This window comes from Varanus komodoensis, unplaced genomic scaffold (assembly GCF_004798865.1).
Source record: "Varanus komodoensis strain SLA01 unplaced genomic scaffold, ASM479886v1 scaffold8, whole genome shotgun sequence".
NCBI classification, from domain to species: domain Eukaryota; kingdom Metazoa; phylum Chordata; class Lepidosauria; order Squamata; family Varanidae; genus Varanus; species Varanus komodoensis.
In genome coordinates this window covers 21,725,731-21,746,143 of record NW_025336481.1, presented here as the reverse complement: position 1 = coordinate 21,746,143, position 20,413 = coordinate 21,725,731, and the positions used below count along the sequence as shown (strand labels likewise).

Here is a 20,413-nt window from a genome sequence, read left to right as displayed (position 1 = left end):
TACTTGAGGTATACAGGACTACAGATATTTTTGTTAATCGAAAAGCAACGCTTTACATTCCAAAGGCAGACTGACAAGAACCTGAGAGCCACCAAGGAGACTTTCAGATTAACAGCCCTTAGTACAAAACAAAAGGCGTTTATTCTGTACTGACATCCTTAACTCAATGTTGTCGTAAAAAAAAATGAAAAGGTGAAAGAGACAGGAAGGTTCACACTGACATTAAGAAACACGCTCCCTCTCTCCTCTCCTCAAATTCTGTGAATAAGGCACAACAAAATACTGATCTTCAGCCACCGGGGTATGCATGGAGTATTGAGGTGACACTTTAGGTCAGTATCCCTGCAAAAAGAGGATGCATGAGAGAAAGTGTGTTTTTTTTATATTATACTGTTTGCAGCTGTTCAAGCACAGCTGGAAGAGTCAGGTAGTACCAATTTGTCCTGTTCACAATTGCTTGTGAATGTTTTAAATTGAATTCAGACTTCTAAATAAACACACACAACAAGGGCTGTATTCCAGCAAACTCTAAAAGCCTTGAGATAAAATAATTTGTGTATCTAAGCAGAACACATTCTTAAAGCCATTTACAATCCCTTTCTATCATTGCTTAAATATGGTGGTTGAACTTAAGTTTAAATCTGTTAAGGCTTTTCAATTAACTTTTTAACAATGGCCAAGATCTACGTAAATACTTTGTGCCCTCTTAAGGTTTAGGCATGTCCAGTGGGATTTTTAAAATAGTCCTCCTTTAAACAGCAAACCATTTTGACATATCAAAATATGCATTTTGAAAAAACCTCTTTTTCAAAAAGCAGTTGACCATATGAGACCTGATCTTAGAGATATGCAATGACAAATATCACTTGGCATGTACAGTGTTTGGATCCCAGACAGTAACTTTAATAAGATTATGTCTGTTTTTATGAGCCATCAAGTTGTCTCTGATTTACGTTAACCCTATGAATGAACACCATCCAGAATATCCTATTCATGACAGCCCTGGCCAGCTGTTCTAAATTCAAAAGGGTGGCTTCCTTTATGGAGTCGATCCATCTCTTACTTGGTCTTCCTTTTTTGCTTCTGCAGTCGACTTTCCCCAGCATGTTTATGTCTGAGTGGTGCTTTTTGTTTGTTTGCTTTTTAAAAGCTTTAAACTTTAAAGTAATATATTTTGCTTTTTGAGAGTCATATCAAACCATGTGAATTTTATAGTATTCTAAACTGGAAACATGTGAACTGAAAAAAGAACTGCTGATTGTAAACAGTTCAATTTGAGCTAACCTTCAGGAATTATAGAACGTGTATCCTATTTACGGAAGGATTAGTGTTGTTGTCATTAAGATACAAACACTGAGCATATCAGCAGGATTGGTTTACCCTCAGAGAGCCTTATGTTCCATTCTTAGTTTATGCAAAGATATCTGACATTTCCTAGAGATTAAAAAGTTGAATGCCAAAATTCAGAGAAATTGCTGCATACAATATTTACCTAATTTGCATTTAAGATTTTCAAGAAATTATTTTAGAATTTAGATCCATATTTAAAAACCCAAGATAAAAGCTGAAACAAATTTCTTACTAGTAGAAGTAAACACAGTAAGGGTGCAACCATGTGGTAGAATGTAACTTAACTGTTGAATCCATAATTATGAAGAAATTTCCCCAATATCATAAAATATAAATAGCACAGTTATACATCTTTCACATTAGCTTTCAGTCTTAGTGCTGATCTAATCTAAAATAGCTATTTTAGACCAGGTTCTACAGCAAACCCAGTCAGCAGCTCTGTCTCCATGTCTGTACAATCAAGTGCTAAATGTTTAGGATCTCACATTGTCAAGGGCTAAGATACTCCTCTGAGGCTTTTTGCTCAGTGCTCCTGCCAATGTAAGCTGAGGCAGATGAATAGCAAGCATAGGGTTTAGAACTCTCTCTCCATTATCCCAATAATGGAATTTTCTCTTCAGGAAGGCTCATCTGACACCAACCCTGATGGCTTTTTGGTGTTAGATGAAGATATATTTATTCATTTATTTTTACTCACACCTTTTTAAGGTGTTTGGTTTTGTTGGCTAGGCACTTCACACCTGATACTTCAAGCATATGTGCAGACACTATTTGACACCAAAATATTTTGGACCAGCAATGCTAGTGGCAGAACACTTCACCTTCCCCAAGTCCCTCTGCTGTTGATCACCATTCACCAACAAAAGAAATTCAAAAAGACATTTCAGAACTAAAATCTATTAGTAAATTGGATTGTATTACTTAGGTCTCAATCAAGATAACATTTTCCTCTCCTACTACCAAAAGCTAGAAAGATTGTATTATTACCTATAACTGATGTTTAATGATAATTGTAAATATCTTGGATAGATTTAACTTTACACTGAATAGTCATATGTGTACATGTATTTCATGTCTATTTGGTCCTATGTTTTTACTTTCTTATTTACCTATTTACCTAGCTGATGGGAAAGCTGCAGTCCACAAAAGTCTATGTTACAGTAATGCTAGTCTTTCAAGACTTATCTGTACCAAATACATTTGGGTATACACATAAATTCCTCATATTTCAGCTGTGAAAACACTTCCAATGCATCAGTTGCTTTTTATTTTATTTTTATTTTAAGCATCCCATTCTGTCCTCATATGCATTAAGTAATTCCAGTGCTCTGATATTCCATCATAGAACATATACTGCAGCATGAAACAACAGAAGTTGCAACACAAGCACATGACTTTGACACTGCTACAAGGTTTAAATAAGCTCTCAAGCAGGAAAAATATAAAGGAGCTAGGCTTCATTCTCGTTTAGCTTCAGGGAAATATGAGTTAAATCTTGAAAAACTAAGGGATTCTAGCACTGGGTAACAAAGCATAACCTGGAGAGACTGCATTTGCAGCAAGAGCTGCAGATATCCCAAAAACAACGAACCCAGTACAGCACTGCTCTGCACTTGAAGATTTATTAACTGCAGACTAAACTTGATGAAAAGACAATGTATTTAAAGTGAGGTAGACAGAACCTGAACTGCATCCACATAATATAGGCATATGAAAGCCCTTTTATAAATCTGTGCTGATAAGGCATTGCTACAGCATGTCCTGATCAGAGGCACAAGAATAGAATTTGCTAGACAGTTATTACTTCATGTTTTTCCTATTAGAACAGTAAAATTCAGGCACTTGGAGGACCTTAACTTTGCAGGTCTGGCAACTGCATAGGCCACAGCTTAATGAAAGAATTCATTTTCTTTCAAGCTCAGACCATATTGTGTGGCAGGGGAAGAGGGAACACTTGCATTTTTTTTAACGTTCTGCCAATACTTTCTTCAGTAACAGGAAAATTGTCTGGTCTTTTTGTTACTATATTGCAGATGATCGTGGCATGAGGGGCTGTGAAATTATGATCCCTATATTGCAGGAGGCACAGGTAGACATCTTCATGGAAGTACTTGCACATTACAAAGATGAAAAAGGAGAGAGGAGAGAGAGAACGATTACAGAAGATATACATCTATTGTAACTTTTGTGAAAGTTGTCCCCATGTGTCTCATAGTACAATCTGATACATGTCTACTCAGCAGTCCCATTTAATTCAGCAGAATGTATTCTACATGAAAGGATACAAGCTTGTAACCGGGATCTCTCAAAAGTCGTCATAGGTATTTTGAAAACAGTAGAGCAAAAGCCTCTGGATCTCTGCTCTTTATGAAGGTCTTTTACCTTGTGGCTTGTAAAAGCATGTGGATAACGTAATTTTTTCTGTCATTTACAGAGCTATAAAAGTAGCAAGGTAGGACATTGCATAGATTTCTAAGATATGCTAATATGAGAAGCCCTTATAGGCACATACACACAAACCCATAATATCCAGTGGAAAAATCAAATAATCCATAATATCCGAAATCAATTATCCATGATTTGCCTGAAGCAGAAAGTACCAGCAGACAAGAAATATTTCTGCTTTACCTCAGTTATTCTGACTGAAATATTTAATCCATCTAAGTATAGTAAGAAGAAATTATCCCCCTACTGGAGGTGTGTGTGTTGGTCATACCTACAGTGTAGTCCGGTGTTTGTGTACTTTTCTTACAGAATGACGGTCAAGTTCGGGTAGAAGGATCACCATTCTGTAGGACTACAATACAGTCCAGGGTTGCTGCAGACTAGACCTGAGGCTGAACTGAATTTCCAACCAAAAAGCCTCCCGCCCAACAAAACATTTTCTAGTAACTATAGTTTGCTTCAATTGCTCCCTTAGATTCCCTGCCGGCCAAAATCCATCGCTCATTTAAACACAGGCATCTTTTGCTCCGTTGACTTACACGGAGCTGTGTTGTGCTTCTAAATACCCGAAATCTCTTCCGAAAAACATTTTCACATAAAAGAGGGCCCGATTCCGAAAAAGCAAAAACTGCCAAATTGCTGCTGTCTTCTGGAGCGAGCGACGCTCTAGTCCCCAATTTTACCTTTAATTTCAACAAAAAGTTTTCACTTCCGTCCCGGCGTAGGGAGGGGAAAAAAACCTCTATGGAAACCGGAAGGGCTATGCCGGCTGTGTTTACATCCGAGCCATTGGCTGACGAGAGGAAAACAGACACGAGAAAAGAACGGCGCCGTCTTCTTCCTATGTTTTGTTTTGTCAGCAAAGTCCGCCGACCTCCCATCATGCAAAGCGACAGAAGCGGTGACTCCGCCCTCCTACTTATACTGCGATTCCTTGCATCCTAGCGTTTGGGCGGAGTAGAAAGTTCAAGGGGGAGGAGGACAAAGATGGCCACTCTCGTGCTGGATAACGGCGCGTATAATGCCAAGATCGGCTATAGTCATGCTAATGTCAGGTAGGAAACCTCTTTCTCTCTGAATCAGCTGTTGAGGGAACTTGATGTCTGGGTGCAACTTAATAGATTATTTTGGAACAGGCAACTGGGGTACCTATGGTAGTTCTGGATCAGTAAATGATAAGAAATGCACAGAAACTGCACGCCTCCGCACAGTTAGCTGTTCAGTGTTGAAGTGGTTAGTTTATTGCAGAAAAACATAAATCATTGTTGTGCGTTATAAACAAAGTCCAATGAAAGAATGTAACTTTAATACGTTTAACTAGAGAAGCCTTGTGTAGGAATATGGAAGATTCTGAGAGATCTGGGGTACAATTTCCCCACCCCAGTAAGAAGTGAAAGATAGTTATTTCCTTTTCACGGAACAGAAATGTAAATTTCAATATTTCAGCCACATCATATATTTTTCAACCCAATTCACTTCTACAACCAGCAATTCATATCAACAGCAGCGCACATCTGAATATATTATTTGGGTGCAGACATCAAGAATAAGCATTTGGAGCACTTCACATAGATTGCTTTTTGTTTAGAAATATATTTATTTATGTATTGGAAGCCGCCCCGAGACTTATGCGAATGGGGTGGCATACAAGTTGTCCAAATAAATAAATAAATTGCATTATTACATATATTTAAAATTCAAAACCTGATTCAAGGTTCCTGTCTACTTTTAAGACTGGAATCCTATGTATGATAGCCTGGGAATTCCTTACCCTTATATAAAGGCGCACACATATCCTTATATAAAAGGAAGCCTTATGACTAATGGGGTAGGATAAAAATCTAATAACATGAATAAATAACCCTCACTGAACATCCTGTGACCCTTACTTCCTTCTTATAAATTTGAGGGATTGAACTGTAAGTTAAGGGGAAATGGCAAATAGTAAACTGGAAATATGCACATCTTCAGCCTTGTAGGATCCATTGATCAGTTCTGATTGTTGCAAAGCCCAGAACTACGGCTTAACTTAGTGTTGTTTGTAGTCTACAGGAACACTAGTTGTACTTCTAGTGTTTGGCAAACATTTGATAAGTTCTTGGTCTGTTTTCCTTCATCTACTGTGAATTCTGTTCTCTGGTTGATGGGCTACAATATGGCTACTGTATAATTTTTTCCTATAGGAAAAGTATGGAAGAGGAAACTCAAGGCTAGTGCTACCATGGAGTAGTTGAGCCATGATGAAAGATGAAGGCAGGAATTGTTTTCTGAATGATGTAGCAAGCAATTTAAAGTGCTGGTTTTGGCATACCTTTGGTTATGTTACTTGGTTAACACTGTGGAAGTAGACATCTCCTAGTGTGCCATCTATTGCTTTTAGTCCTTTGATAATGTCGTTGAACTTGAGAACAATTATTCTTGAGACTGTTTTGATATTGATAATTCTTTTTGCTTTGCAAAAAGGGAAGTACTCAGAAATGTTACGCATAAGGCCAAAATAAAATATCCAAGTTTCATTTTAAAATAATTAATTGTAATTTTATATGACTGTTATTCATATAAATGAGAAATAGGGTACTGATGGACAGTTCTGCTCCATTTTCTAGGCATAGATTGCCACCATAACACTGTACTGCTGCAACTAAAAAAAAGGTAAACTGGTTTCTGGAGAGTAGTATTTAAGAGTCCTTAAGAACAAGAGTCTTGTGGTACCATAAAGACTAATGAATTACTTTAAGAATATTAACTCAATTTATCAGATTCATGGGATGGTAACACTCCTTTTGGCATCCAGTGAAATCTGCTATAGTCCACAAAGACACTAAATAATTGTGTTAATCTTTAAATTGCCGCAAGACTTTTAAGTAACAATACTATATCAATTTACTAGAAAGTGAGCCCCATTGAATGCAGTGGGATTTGCTTCTGCCTAGGCATGCATAGAATTCCAGCATTATTTATTTTTAGAACTTAATATTTTCCTTCCAATAGCAACTTCTTAAACATGTATTCAGAATGCTGCTATTCTTTCCTTCCTACAGTGTTATTCCCAACTGTCAGTTTCGCTCAAAAACTGCTCGTTTGAAAACATTTACAGCTAACCAACTGGATGAAATTAAAGATCCATCAGGGCTTTTTTATATTCTCCCTTTCCAAAAGGTAACTTATTTTAATTGGATATGCCTTTACACAAAGAATGTAGGTTAAAATTAGGTAATTTTTGTGTTTGAGTAGATGCTAGTGTTTTCAAAATATAATAAAAGTTATGAAATAAAATCAGAAGGTAGAAAAAAACCTTGCTTTTATAAAGTGAACCTTTTATAACAAACAGGAATTATTATTTACTGAGTTACATCTTAGTAATCTGCAAACCTGTACACACATGCCTGAACCTGGTGGAACTAAGTACTGTGTAGACGTGCATAGGATTTCATGCAAGTAATAATTAAGAACTGCACAGATTTTGACTTCAAACATCTTCATAAAGAAACTGAAAGGTTTCCATAATACAGACTAAAGAAAGTTGTTCTTTAATTATTTTTAGCAAATTACATGGATCCAAATAAGGCATGTGTCAAATCCAGTGCTGTAATGCATGCACAGAACTTTGTAAAAAAATCATTATAATACTTTAGGATTTTTTTTCTGTTTAAACATGTATAGTATTGAACCTTTATCTGAATTTCTGAAGTATTATGTGACATGGCACTTTTCCATTTGGGCTACCCTGTTCACTTGACAGGAGGAAACAGTTCCATTTCATTGATTTAAACACACTGAAGATATTCCATTTTTGTTACTGTTGGTAGCATATTAAACAAAGACTAAAGGATAGTGTGAAACTACAAATATCAGATATTCAAACCAATAACTTTATATTGTTACTCTTAAATATCAGGGCTACTTAGTAAACTGGGATGTTCAGAGACAAGTATGGGACTACCTTTTTGGAAAAGAAATGTATCAGGTAATTAAAACACTTTCTATATCTTGAATACAGAGTCAGAAGAACTTGAATACAGAGTCAGTTTCTGCAAATGTGCACTTGATCAGCATGGGCATTCTAACTACTTAGAATGAAATATCGGCAGATAAAACTACACATTTATTTGTAGGATCTGGATGCTTGGGAATGGGGTGAATCTGTTTTGCTTAGAGTTGAGTATTTTCTCAGTAAAACTGATTTGCCCCATCATGTATCATGACACAACACTTCTCACTGTTTTTTTTTTTTTTTTGGTCACTGTCTCCTAATATGTGCTGCCATGCATATCAGTAAGTCTACATTAATTAATGTTGGTTTTTAAACTTTTTTTGTAAGTCAGCCTGAATGTATTTGAAACAAAGTAAGCAGTAATAAATGCATCTTAATTGGCATACCTGTCCCAGATCTATTAAGGTCACTGGTTACTATGTGAGGGGGTGGCTGACTTCAGAACATGGCTATATGGGCTACATGTTACTCCTGGTATATGTGCCAGATATTGTAGCTTGCAGAAGAAATTGCAGACCATTTGACCAAACTTGGGAGTAAAGCTATTTTCACATGGCAGCAAGTATTTTCCTATTATTATATTGTGCAACGGGGCAGTATGCTAAATAAATAACATGTAGGTTATACAAGTTTAATTAAACATACAGTGTTTCAGGTAGCAATATATTCTGACACTATTGAGAGTTAATAAGATATAATAAGTGTACATTGTGAATAAAGAGGGAGTCTTCAGTTCATGGTTTAAATCAAACATCCTGCTAACAGAACTTCATAACATTCTTTCTCCCTTTTCTCCCCTGCAGCTTCTGTGCCACTTAAAAATATGACATGTGGGGAGCTGCAGAGGCACAAGGCTAATCCTCCCTCTCCATTCTACTGACATAACTGCTTCATCAGCAGGACAACACAGTTAGATTCAACCTCAAATGTTAACTTAACCTTAGACAAACTACTCAGAACTCAGTTTATCTATTGCAATTGGGCAACAGTCTTGGCTATCTTACAAGGATGTTATAAAAATCACTGACATAATATATGTGAACTCTTTGTAATGTGCTACATAAGTGGCTTCTATTAGCTATACTAATAGCCAGCAATTCATTTTACATAATTGCTTGATTTGGAAACAATGTTTTAAAAACATGAAATCATTTTTGATACAGGTGGACTTTGTTGATACAAATATCATCATCACAGAACCTTATTTCAACTTCAGTTCAATACAAGAATCTATGAATGAAATATTATTTGAAGAATACCAGTTCCAAGCAGTTCTTAGAGTAAATGGTGAGTGTTATGTCCCCATTACTTATTTTTGGAAAAATTATGTTTTTGCAACTGAAAAAAAAAGCATTTTGGGACTGTGACTCAGGTGAGCTGGGTTCTAGTTCCTACTTAGCCATGGAGCCAGTGGGGTAACTTTGGACTAGTCATAGTCTTAGCCCAACCTTCATCACAGGACTGTTATGGGGATAAGACTAAGAGCAGGGGGAAGAGGACGGTGTAAGCCACTTTGTGTTCTTTTAAAGAAAAATGGTGGGATATAAACCAAATAAATAACATGGAATTAGTATGACACTTCTTGTGTTAAACTTAACTGACAGTATGGCATGGTATTGCATTTCAGCTGGGGCTCTTAGTGCCCATAGGTACTTCCGGGATAATCCATCAGAACTGTGTTGTATCATTGTGGACAGTGGGTATTCTTTTACACACATTGTGCCTTACTGCAGAAGTAAAAAGAAGAAAGAAGCAATTATAAGGTAAAACATTTGTTTTTTATTTTAAAAATGGGTTGACATGTTTTTTTAAATTATTTATGTATATATTTGAAACTTTTGTATACCATCCACTACCAAATGGTCTCAGGACTGTCTTACAATAGAACAAAGTGGAGCACAGCATCCATTCTATACGATAAAAACCCACCTAAAATCTCAATCTAAGCCTTAAAATACTGGGAAATTAAAAAGGGTTTGGCCAGGCGCTGAAAAGAATAAAGTGTCGGTGCCAGGTGAACCTCTCTGGAGATTGTATTCCACAACCGGGGACTATGAAGATTTACAATGTTTTTTCTTATTCTAGGATTAATGTTGGAGGCAAACTCTTAACCAATCATCTAAAGGAAATTATCTCTTACAGGTAAAACACTAATTAGGTTATTACAATTTTATCTAGATCTTGCTGTCATAAGATATTATTTTAACATTTCAATAAATCCACTTGTCATTCTCACTATGGCAAGTGTGGCACTACCTACTGGTGTGACTTGCAACCAGCCTTCTTCAGATACAAAGGTAGAGAAATGGGTAGAGATCATCCATGCAGTTTTGTGACAATCTTCCTGCTTCCTCTCCAGCTCCAAGTTGAGAGGAAGGATGAAAATTGATTGCAGCTACAGAAAGCCAAATTGGCACACACCATTACTGGACTCTCCTGCTTCAGACAGCTCAAGATAACAAGGAATATTTATACTGATGGGCCAAGCCAAATATTCCGTATAAATTAAAAAGAGAGGAAGATAAAACACACCCTTGTCTGGTACCTTTGCCTATAGGAAACCATTCTGTTCTTCCATGTTCTGTCCTAACAGTAGTTTCTTGTCCATGATACAGATTACACATCAGGACAGTCAAGTGCTTAGTTACATCCATTTCTTTCAGGACCATCTATAGCTTCTTATGATCCACCCAGTCAAAAGTTTTGCTGTACTCTATAAAGCACAAACTTATCATCTTCTGAAATTCTTTGGTGTGCTCCAGTAGTGAATGTATAATTATTTGCAGTATGATTTCAAGTGCCTCTTTTCAGAATCCAGCTTGAACCTCAGGCATTTCTTGCTCTAATTTTACCTTTGTAGAGGATTAAAAGCTTAGATGGGTTTTTCCATAATTTAGTAGCAGACTATAATATATAAGTTACAATAAATATTCATTTAACATTTTTATAGACTGACAGAATGAGATAAAGTTAAACCTAACATTTTCTAATGGGGCGGGGGGTATTTTACAGGCAACTTCATGTTATGGATGAGACCCATGTAATTAATCAGGTGAAAGAAGATGTATGTTATGTTTCACAAGACTTTTTTAAGGACATGGAGATCGCAAAGTATGTTACTTATATAATACTATGTACAATTTATGTTTTTTGTTTAAAACCTGCAGAATGTATTATGTAGCTCCTAGCCCTGAAAAAAATGCATGAAATATAAAATATCATTAAGCTTAGCCCTGAAAATCACATTTTTAAAAATTTAGATTGCTTTGAGAAAAAATATCTAAAGATAGTTTTCCATTAAGCTCCATTCTAGTCCAAAGGTTATTCGTCATGAAATAAGAGTTAATTTTTAATTATGTAGCATGAGCCTGTGTATTCACACAATGTTTAAATTTTTTGGTAAATTAATTCCATTAATCCATTCATAATGCCATGCTTTTCCAGAGTTTTGTGTGAGAGTATTGGACAATTTTTCTATCTTACTTTTACAGTTCTCAAAACTGTGAATTTGTGCCTTCAGAGATTACATGCCTCTTCTTCAGAGCAAAAATGTTATAAACATACAGAGTTGAGAAAAAGACCTTAATCCCATTGTTCCTTTGCAAATCTATGTACGTAGAATCTACCCAGTACCTCTTAAGTGCTAATACAATGAATAGAAGATTGTCGAGAATGGAATAGATCTGCAGAAGAAGCTAAGTTTGAGAAAAGAGGGACAAACAATAAAACTGAAAGTTAAATCTTTTGAGCAGACTACTCCACAAGCCTTTGGATCTTTTTGTGTATAGCCTGAGGTTTATCATAGTATTCTTTCCCTGGAGTAGAATGGCAGCAGTCTATGAAAGAGACCCAGCTTGGGAATATTTTAATGAAGTTCCTCTACCTATGGGTAAGGCAGGCATGTGTGCCAATTATGTAGAAAACCATTATTATTTATTTTAGTTCTTTAAAGCTTGTATACCCCAGTCTTCACAATGTCTCAGGGCAGTAATACAATAAACAGATAAGATACAGCAACCAGATAATATATAAACTCAATCTTACTGTACTACAAAAATTTAAAATAATGGGAAAATAAAAAGGTTTTGGCCTGGTGCCAATATGAAAAACGTTGGTGCCAGGCACACCTCTCTGGAGAGCCCATTCCATAGTTGGGCCACCACCAAAGAGAAGGACCTTTTCTGAGTAGCCACTGTTCTGATCTCCTTCAAAGAGGGTTTCTGAAGAAGGCCTTCTGCTTCAAATCTTAGAGTCTGGGCAGGTATATATAGAAGGAGGTGCTCTTTCAAATATCCAGGTCCTAAGCCATTTAGGGATTTATAGGTCATCACTAGCACCTTAAATTGGGTCCGTACTTCAATTGGAAGCCAGTGCAGATGGTACAGGATTGGCGTTATGTATGTATATTTGCCAGTCCCTGCTAGCAACCTGGCTGCTCTGTTCTGAACCAACTGAAGTATCTGAACCATCTTCAAGGGCAGACCCACACAGAGTGCGTTACAATAGTCCAACTGGGAGGTCTCCAGAGCATGTGTCACCATTGCTAGGCTTGCTTATCCAAGTAAGAGTGCAGTTGATGGATCAGCCAAATCTGAAGGAAAGCGCTCCTCATAACAGAAGTCACCTGGAACTCCAAGGATAACTCGGGGTCGAGCAGCATTCCCAGACTATACACATTGTTCTTTAGGGGGAGTGCTTCCCCATTCAGAACAGGGCAAAGATCACTTACATGGGGAGTTGAACCATCTATCAACAGGTCCTCCATCTAATCTGGATTAAGTCTCAATTTATTGGTCCTCATCCAGTCCATCACTCCAGCCAGACACTAAGAACAGCCACTGTCTCACCTGGATCAGATTAAAACAGAGGCAGAGCAGGGTGTCATCAGAGTACTGATGACACCTCAGCCCAAACCACCAAATGCCCTCTCCCAGCAGTTTCATGTACATGTTAAACTGCATGGGGGATAAAATGGAACCCTACAGAACTCCATGGCATAACTGTCATGGCGCAGAGCCATAATCCCCCAGCACCACCTTCTGAAATCAGCCTGCCAAGTAGGAGTGGAACCACTGCAAAACACTGTCTCGGACCCTCAACTCAGCCAGCCTATTCAGAAGGATACCATGGTTGATGGTATCAAAAGCCACTGCAAGGTCCAGGAGAACAAACAGAGACACACACCCCATGTCCCTCTCCCTGCACAGGTCATCATACAGGGTGACCAAGGCAGTTTCATTCCCATAGACAGGTCTGAATCCATACTGAAATGGGTCCACCTGATCAGTTTCCTCCAAGAGAGTTTGGCGTTGCCTGGCCACCACCCATTCAGGCACCTTACCCAAGAATGGAATGAACGGTCTATAATTGGTGGTGAACTCTGGGTCCAGGTTCGCTCTCTTCAGGATGGATCTGATCACCTCCTCCTCCAAGGTTGTGGGGTCTCGATCCTCCCTTAGAGAGGCATTAACTACTTCCTGGACCCAGGTGGACATCCCGTTCTTGGCCCTGATGAGCAGCCATGAAAAGCAAGGGTCAAGTAAACAGGTGGTGGGTCAGACTTGTCCAACCACCTTGTCCACATCCTCTTGCTGACCAGTGATTTAAAACAAAACTACCCTGATGTAATCTAACATTTAAATCACAGAATAAGTGCTTGGGCTTTTTCACTTTGGTGCTCATAAAGATGTTGGTTAGGACATCTAATCCTGAGTTGAGTTTCAGGCATTTCATTCTATGGTCAACCACTTACTGAAGTATCTGCAATGGTTCTTGTTTAGTTTTTCAAAGCATCCTCAGACTCTAAGCTTCAGTACCTGTATGCACTGAACATTCTACACTGCTAAGTAAATTATGATGGATGTGTCAGGAGAATGACACTGATGAAGAACGGGTCATCCTGTGCAATGTTTTCCTTTACTATCAATTGCCTAATCCTCATTTTCGAAGGCCATTTGAGAAAGTTGGATCCTATTAAGGAAATGAATAGTAGTTGCAGCAGGATCTACTATTTTTGGAAAGTTTTGAGAAAAGATTAACTTCATGATGCATTCTGAATTCCAACAATCTGTTCTAGATTGAAAGGGGAAGAAAATACTGTAATGTTGGACTATGTTTTACCAGACTTCAGCACAATCAAAAAAGGATTTTGTAAGGTAATTGTGTAAAAATATCATAATCACTTGTGTTAGCTTAAGGTATTAAGAGAGGAATTGAATTCCGCCATCTTTATTTACTTTCCACATTTTTCAAATGCAAAGAAGTTACGTGCCAGTTTTTTTACATACTGGGCTGGCATCAAGGATAGTGATTATTGGACACTTGTTGAAGGCCCACACTTCAGCAATTGCCTGCTGACAAGAGTTGTTCTTCCTCTTCACAAGTGCATTCTGCTTGTTCCTCTGCTTCTTTGTCTTACCCAGACAGTGGTGCTGGTGTGGAGGTGTAGTAGATGCCACTGGCTTTGTCAGCCAAGTGAAAGCATTTGAGAAGGTGCTATAGCAGCTGGTAGCAATGGTGGTAAGAAAGTATTTTCACTGAGGGTGTCTCAGTTCCTATCAACCCCACAGTCAGCATGGTCAAAAATCACAGGTTGGCATCCAGCAACATCTGGAGAGCCACAGGCATCCTAGCCCTGGCATGAAGGTTAATTCTTTTATGCCAATGGAAGGAAAAACTATTCTGAAATATTGTGCCTGCCTTAGCACAGTGCATGCTCCCTCTCCAGCAAAAAAATATAACCTTGTCTATTTCATTAATCTAGAGAAAAATGTTATATTTTCAGTATCTGTTTTCAGGCTGAGGTTGTAAGACTGGGCAGCTGCCAAGGGCCCACTGACTCAGAAAGGTCCATCATTGCTAACTCCTAAGACCTTCCACTCATCACTCCTGCCACCCATCCCTTGGAGAGGTGTGTCAGCACGAGAAAGTGTTGATGGGTCCTTTCTTGGAGCCACACATTGAGGGGACTGGAAAGATGTTCCAGAAGTTCACCTGTGTCATGGGCAAGATCCCCTCACTTCATTCATCAGAAACAGCTGCCTGCTCTCTATCTAGCCAGAGCTAACAGATGAGTGGCTGAACTTGGAGGTGTCAAGTAGGATTTTTTAAACAAGAGATTCCCTACTACAGCTTACAGTACCATGCTACTTAGAAAGTGTTGTTGCCAGTGTCATCAGTTTCAAAAATGGCTTATCTTCTGGCATAGTGGGCTGCTGCTGAAGAAACACAAGCCCAAAAGTTCCTTTAGTCATGCTGAAAAGACTTTATTTCTTAGGTCCCACCTACTGTATGGGAAATAATATGGTGCAGTAGGTAAGATCATATAAACATAGCAACTGAACAATACACAAATGAAGAAAGGATGGAGTAATTGTATGTTTTTTTTTTAATTCAAATCTGTTTGATTTAGCCAAGAGAAGAAATGGTCTTAAGTGGAAAATACAAAACTGGTGAACAAATACTTCGTCTTACAAATGAGCGATTTGCAGTTCCAGAGATACTCTTCCATCCTTCTGATATTGGCATTCAAGAAATGGGAATTCCTGAAGCCATTGTTGATTCAATTCAGAATTTGCCAGAAGGTAGTTTTATTAAAAACCATGTGGTGTACCCGAAAACCTAAGACAGGAACTTGTTGCACTATGCTGTTGTGTTTTGCAACAAAGCTTTTTCTGCAATATTTTAATATTTCTGGTCTCATTATTTATATAACATCACAGATGTAAAACGTGTGTGGCAGATTAAAAACTTTTATAACCCATGATAACATTTTTATTTTCTAAACTGAAGTGATCCTTACATGCAAGAACTCCAGTTTGGACATGGAATAACAAATCTAATAAGAACCATTTTTTTAAAAACCTGTGTAAATAACTAGTTAAAATAGAATTATATTTGCATCATAAGGAAAAACACCATTATCTCTTGACATAGTACTATTGTTAAAGTGCCCACTACCTGTATGGTACCCATACTGCTAATTTCAGGCACTCTAAATGCATCAGAAATTGGATGGGAACCATAGCATTACTTTAACCACTCACTCTTACAGTGGACTTTCATTTATTTTGGTATAATATTTCACTATGTGACTGGGGATTATGTTACCTCCATTATAAGTACTTCGCATTCCAGTATAAGAACATAATCCTAACTATCATCACTTGGTTATTCAGTGGAGATTCTGATTGGATGGAAAAGAGTTACGTTAGTACCTGGGGCATGTCTGCTAGACAGGCTCTTGCTAAGACTCCAGAAAATATCCAGGGCATAGACTCATCAGAGGAGCTCCTTCTAGTGACAACTCCCCAAAAGGTGTAGCCTTAGTCCCAAAGCCCCTTTGCCATTCTGAGAAGCACCAGACTCGTGCGTCAGTGATACCAGTTTGAAGTTGTAATTCTTCCCTATTGCTTCTAGTGGGGAAACTTAGAAGAAGAAGAGAAGCGCCTAGCCTCCCCCCCCTCTCCCCCCCCACACACACACCCCTTCCCACCTGCCCTGGACAAATGACTTGGCAGGCTTTGAAAGTCAGTAATGTGCCATTTCACTTTTTCCACACATCAATATTTTTCTGCCTCTTATTTAAAAACTTATAAAAAGCTAAAAATCTTATTATGAAAAGTTATTGCAGAATACTGCATTGTGTCTACTGGCCTTCTCTACAGAAATGCAGCCTCACTTTTTCAAGAATATTGTTTTGACTGGGGGAAACACTCACTTTCCTGGCTTCAGGGATCGTGTGTACTCTGAAGTTCGATGCCTCACTCCAACAGATTATGATGTTTCTGTAGTTCTGCCAGAGAAGTAAGTAATCTTTCACTTATTTATTTAAAACATTTCTATCCCATCCTTTGCATAGCCTCAGGATGGCTTACAACAATTAAATAAACATATAAAATACAATTAAAATATTCAATAATCATTAAATATTCAATAATAACAATTGTTCAGGATTAAAAGGAAATAAAGGAAAAGAAGAAAAAGAAAATGTGACTGTAAAATGTTATTAATTCCTTATTAAAATTATTAATTTAATTATTAAAATGATGAGTAAAAAATTTTACCTGGTGCCAGAAAGAGTAGAGAGTCAGGTCCAGGCAGACCTCTCTGGGGAGCATATTCCAGAGTCTGGGTGCCACTGCAGAGAAGGCCCTACTCTGAGTAGTTTCCCTCCATACCTCCTTCACAGAGGGTTCCCGGAGCAAGGCCTCCCCTGCCGATCTTAAGGGGTGTGAGGGCATGTAAGGAAAGAGACGTTCCTTCAGGTATCCTGGTCCCAAGCCCCAAGCCGTTTAGCGCTTTGTAGGTTAGTACCAGCACCTTGAATTGGGTTCGGACTTCAACTGGGAGCCAGTAAAGCTGATAGAGGACCAGTGTTATATGAGAATAACGGCCGGCCCCTGTCAGCAACCTGGCAACTTTATTTGGTACCAATTGAAGATACTTATAGATACATCTCAGTTCTTCAAATACTGTTCTCCTCTGCATTTTGATTATTCATTTTCTAACAGCAGTTTGGGTAGGAATCCATCTGTTCTTATTTGATGTTATAAATACTTTAATCAACTGTAGTTTTATATAAGATTATTTTATGTACTTTCAGTCCTATCACATATTCCTGGGAAGGTGGAAAGCTGATTTCTGAAAATGATGATTTTGAAGATATGGTGGTAACAAGAGAAGACTATGAAGAAAATGGGCATAGCATATGTGAAGAGAAATTTGATATTTAAATGTATCACTTGGATAGGAACAATCTACTGTATATATTGATAATTTAACTGGCTAGTTTCCTTAAGCTGGAGTCATGTTCTAGACACTGAACTTTATATACTTTTTATATATAAATAATTTATTGGGTTTTTCCCCTTTACATTCCTGGCTGCTTAAATCTCATTTTAAAAAACCTGAATACAAAGAATATTACATCAAAGTGTCTCAAATTAATGTTAGAATATTCTGTATCAAATTGAAATCACAGATTTGATAGTGAATCCAACATTTATTTGGACATTTTATTCTGGAATTTAGAGAGATGGTAATATAGATGTAAGAAAGGCACATAATCACTGAAAAAGACTGGGTACTGATTCATTCAAATCCTGTTTAATCCTAATCAGGTATAATACTATATTAAAGAGGGATTTAAAAAGGAGCATTTTCTGCTTGCTCTGATGTGGGGTGGGGGGAAGGGAGCAGCTATAGGTACCATAGTCCAGTAAACAGTACTGTAACAGTTCTTTTTAAACAGTTTAGTTTTCTATGCCTGATTTGAATCTCATCAAAATCTCTCTGTGTTATAATGTGATGTGATAACAACAAAAACAGTAAAGCTGTATGAGTAGATTAAGAAAGAGAGCAGGGTTATCTCCTTGTGTTGAATGATGTGACCTAATACGACATCTCAAGATCTGCATTTTACCACACTATAAGGGTGCAATCATATGACTGCTAAACTCTAGCTTAGTTCTGGTCTCACGAACTCTGAGATTGAATCTAGAATTCCAAACCTCCTCTTCCTCTTGACAGTGTGGAAAGAAATGCACCAGGTACAACTCTGAGATCACGGGAATGACCATGAAGACCCAAGTTTTTTGAGTGGGGAAGGTAGACCCAGTATTTTGGTGGCACCTTAGTCTCTTCCCATTCTCTGCCACAAAACACTTAGGACACATTCCACTAGGAATGCCTATGACCTTGCAAACTCAGGATTACAAGCATCTTAGTGGGAGCAGGAGAATGGAGGCAAAGATAGCTTCTGCAATTCTCCCATCCTGTAAAAGATTTAGACAACTGTGGCTGGCCAGACAGTGTTTACCGGCCATAGGGATTGTAGCATTATGTGACCAAAATCAGCTAAGCGTCTACAGAGTAGATGAAGTGCAAAAGCAACTTTCACTTCTGCGCTCCTTTCACTCTCTATAGGATGACAATAATCCACTGAGTTTGAAGAGTTACGGGCAGCCTCATATGATTGCAGATGCAGATGAATGCATATGCCAGGATTTAAGATCTCATCATCACTGCAGTCTTTTTTTCCTGAGTTGTATTAAAACTCACTTGGGTTTAACCCAGGCCTGTCCAAAGTCCGGCCTGGGGGCCAATTGCGGCCCATTTTCAAATTTCAGGCGGCCTGCAGCCTCTTCTCCCCGCCAGCTCAGCCTGTCACTCATCCCCGCTGGCCGGCGTTTTTCCCTTCACCACACAGCGGTTCCCGCAGCTGTCCCCTACTGCCTCCTGCTCCTTCAAGGCTGGTGGTTATATTTCACCAGAAGATGGCAGTAGACCTGAGTCAGCACTCTCCCGCGTGACCCTTATGACACAAGGCTTGTGTGCCCATTTCTGAAATGGCGACTGTAACTAAAAAAAGGAAAGTTGACAGCGAGGGCCACCGCTTCCAGAACAAGTGGAAATTGGAGTATTTTTTCACTGAAATACGAAACAACTGTGTCCGCCTAATTTGCCAAGAGACTGTGGCTGTTTTCAAGGAATTCAATATCAAGAGGCACTACCAGATGAAACATGCTGACTACAACAAGCTAACTGGGAACAAATGCGGCGAAAAATTGAAGGAACTGGAAGCTGCTTTAACGGCACAGCAGCGCTTTTTCATAAGAGCCCATGAGTCAAATGAAAATGCCACAAAGGCGAGCTACGAGGTGGCAACGCTGATTGCCAAGCACTGCAAACCTTTTACTGAGGGTGACTTTATTAAAGACTGCGTGATGAAAATGGTGGAGAAAATTTGTCCTGAGAAGAAGCAAGAGTTTGCCAATGTTTGCCTGGCTCGTTACACTGTGGTATGGAGAATTGAAGACATTTCATCTGATATTAAGAGACAGAGGCAAAAGAAGTGGTGTTTGACTTTTTTTCGTTAGCCTGCGACGAAAGCACGGATGCATCTGACACCACTCAGTTATTGATTTTTTTGAGAGGAGTGGACAATGACATGAACGTGAGTGAAGAGCTACTTGACCTCCAGAGCCTTAAGGACCAAACAAGAGGAACAGTTTATTTGTTTCTGTTTGTTCCACCGTAGATGACATGAAACTACTGTGGAATAAAGTCACTGGGATTATTACAGATTGCGCACCTGCCATGGCTGGTGAGCAAAGTGGATTATCAACCCTAGTCTGTAACAAAGTCAGTGAAGAAGGAGGCAAAGCTATAAAACTCCACTGTATTATTTACCAACAAATTCTCTGTGCCAAACATCTGAAATATGATCATGTTATGAAACCGGTGATGAAGGCTATTATATTCGCTCCAAAGCGCTGTGCCACCACCAGTTTCAACAGTTTCTACTCGACATCCAGGCTGAATACGGAGATGTTGTGTATCACAACGAGGTAAGATGGCTCAGTCGGGGGTCTGCACTGCAGCGCTTCTACTCTCTTAGGGAGGAAATCGGACAATTCTTGGCAAAAAGGGACAACCGATGCCAGAGCTATCTGATCCTGTTTGGCTGGCTGATTTTGGATTTTTAGTTGACATAACACAGCATCTGAACGTGCTGAACATGAGCCTTCGGGCAAAATGCAGTGGTAAGCCAACTGTATTCACATATCAAAGCCTTTGAGACCAAGCTGCTACTTTTCCAAAGGCACCTGTCACAAACGCAGC

The 20,413-nt window shown here is 38.5% G+C and overlaps 1 protein-coding gene across 2 annotated transcripts; it reads left to right on the top strand.

Moving 5' to 3' along the window:
* Nucleotides 1-4,693: 4,693 nt before the first annotated feature.
* ACTR6 (actin related protein 6) lies at nt 4,694-18,144 on the top strand. Of its 2 annotated transcripts, XM_044455574.1 has the most exons (12): nt 4,756-4,850; nt 6,402-6,447; nt 6,837-6,954; nt 7,694-7,762; nt 8,953-9,076; nt 9,417-9,552; nt 9,875-9,931; nt 10,802-10,900; nt 13,866-13,944; nt 15,201-15,372; nt 16,456-16,594; nt 17,394-18,144. In XM_044455574.1, the coding sequence occupies exons 1-12, from the start codon at nt 4,817-4,819 to the stop codon at nt 17,521-17,523; spliced, it is 1,203 nt and encodes a 400-aa protein (XP_044311509.1). In that variant the 5' UTR covers nt 4,756-4,816; the 3' UTR covers nt 17,524-18,144. The 2 variants fall into 2 exon arrangements, with proteins under 2 accessions (XP_044311510.1, XP_044311509.1); XM_044455575.1 differs by lacking the exon at nt 6,402-6,447 and having other exon boundaries at nt 4,694-4,850.
* Nucleotides 18,145-20,413: the final 2,269 nt, after the last annotated feature.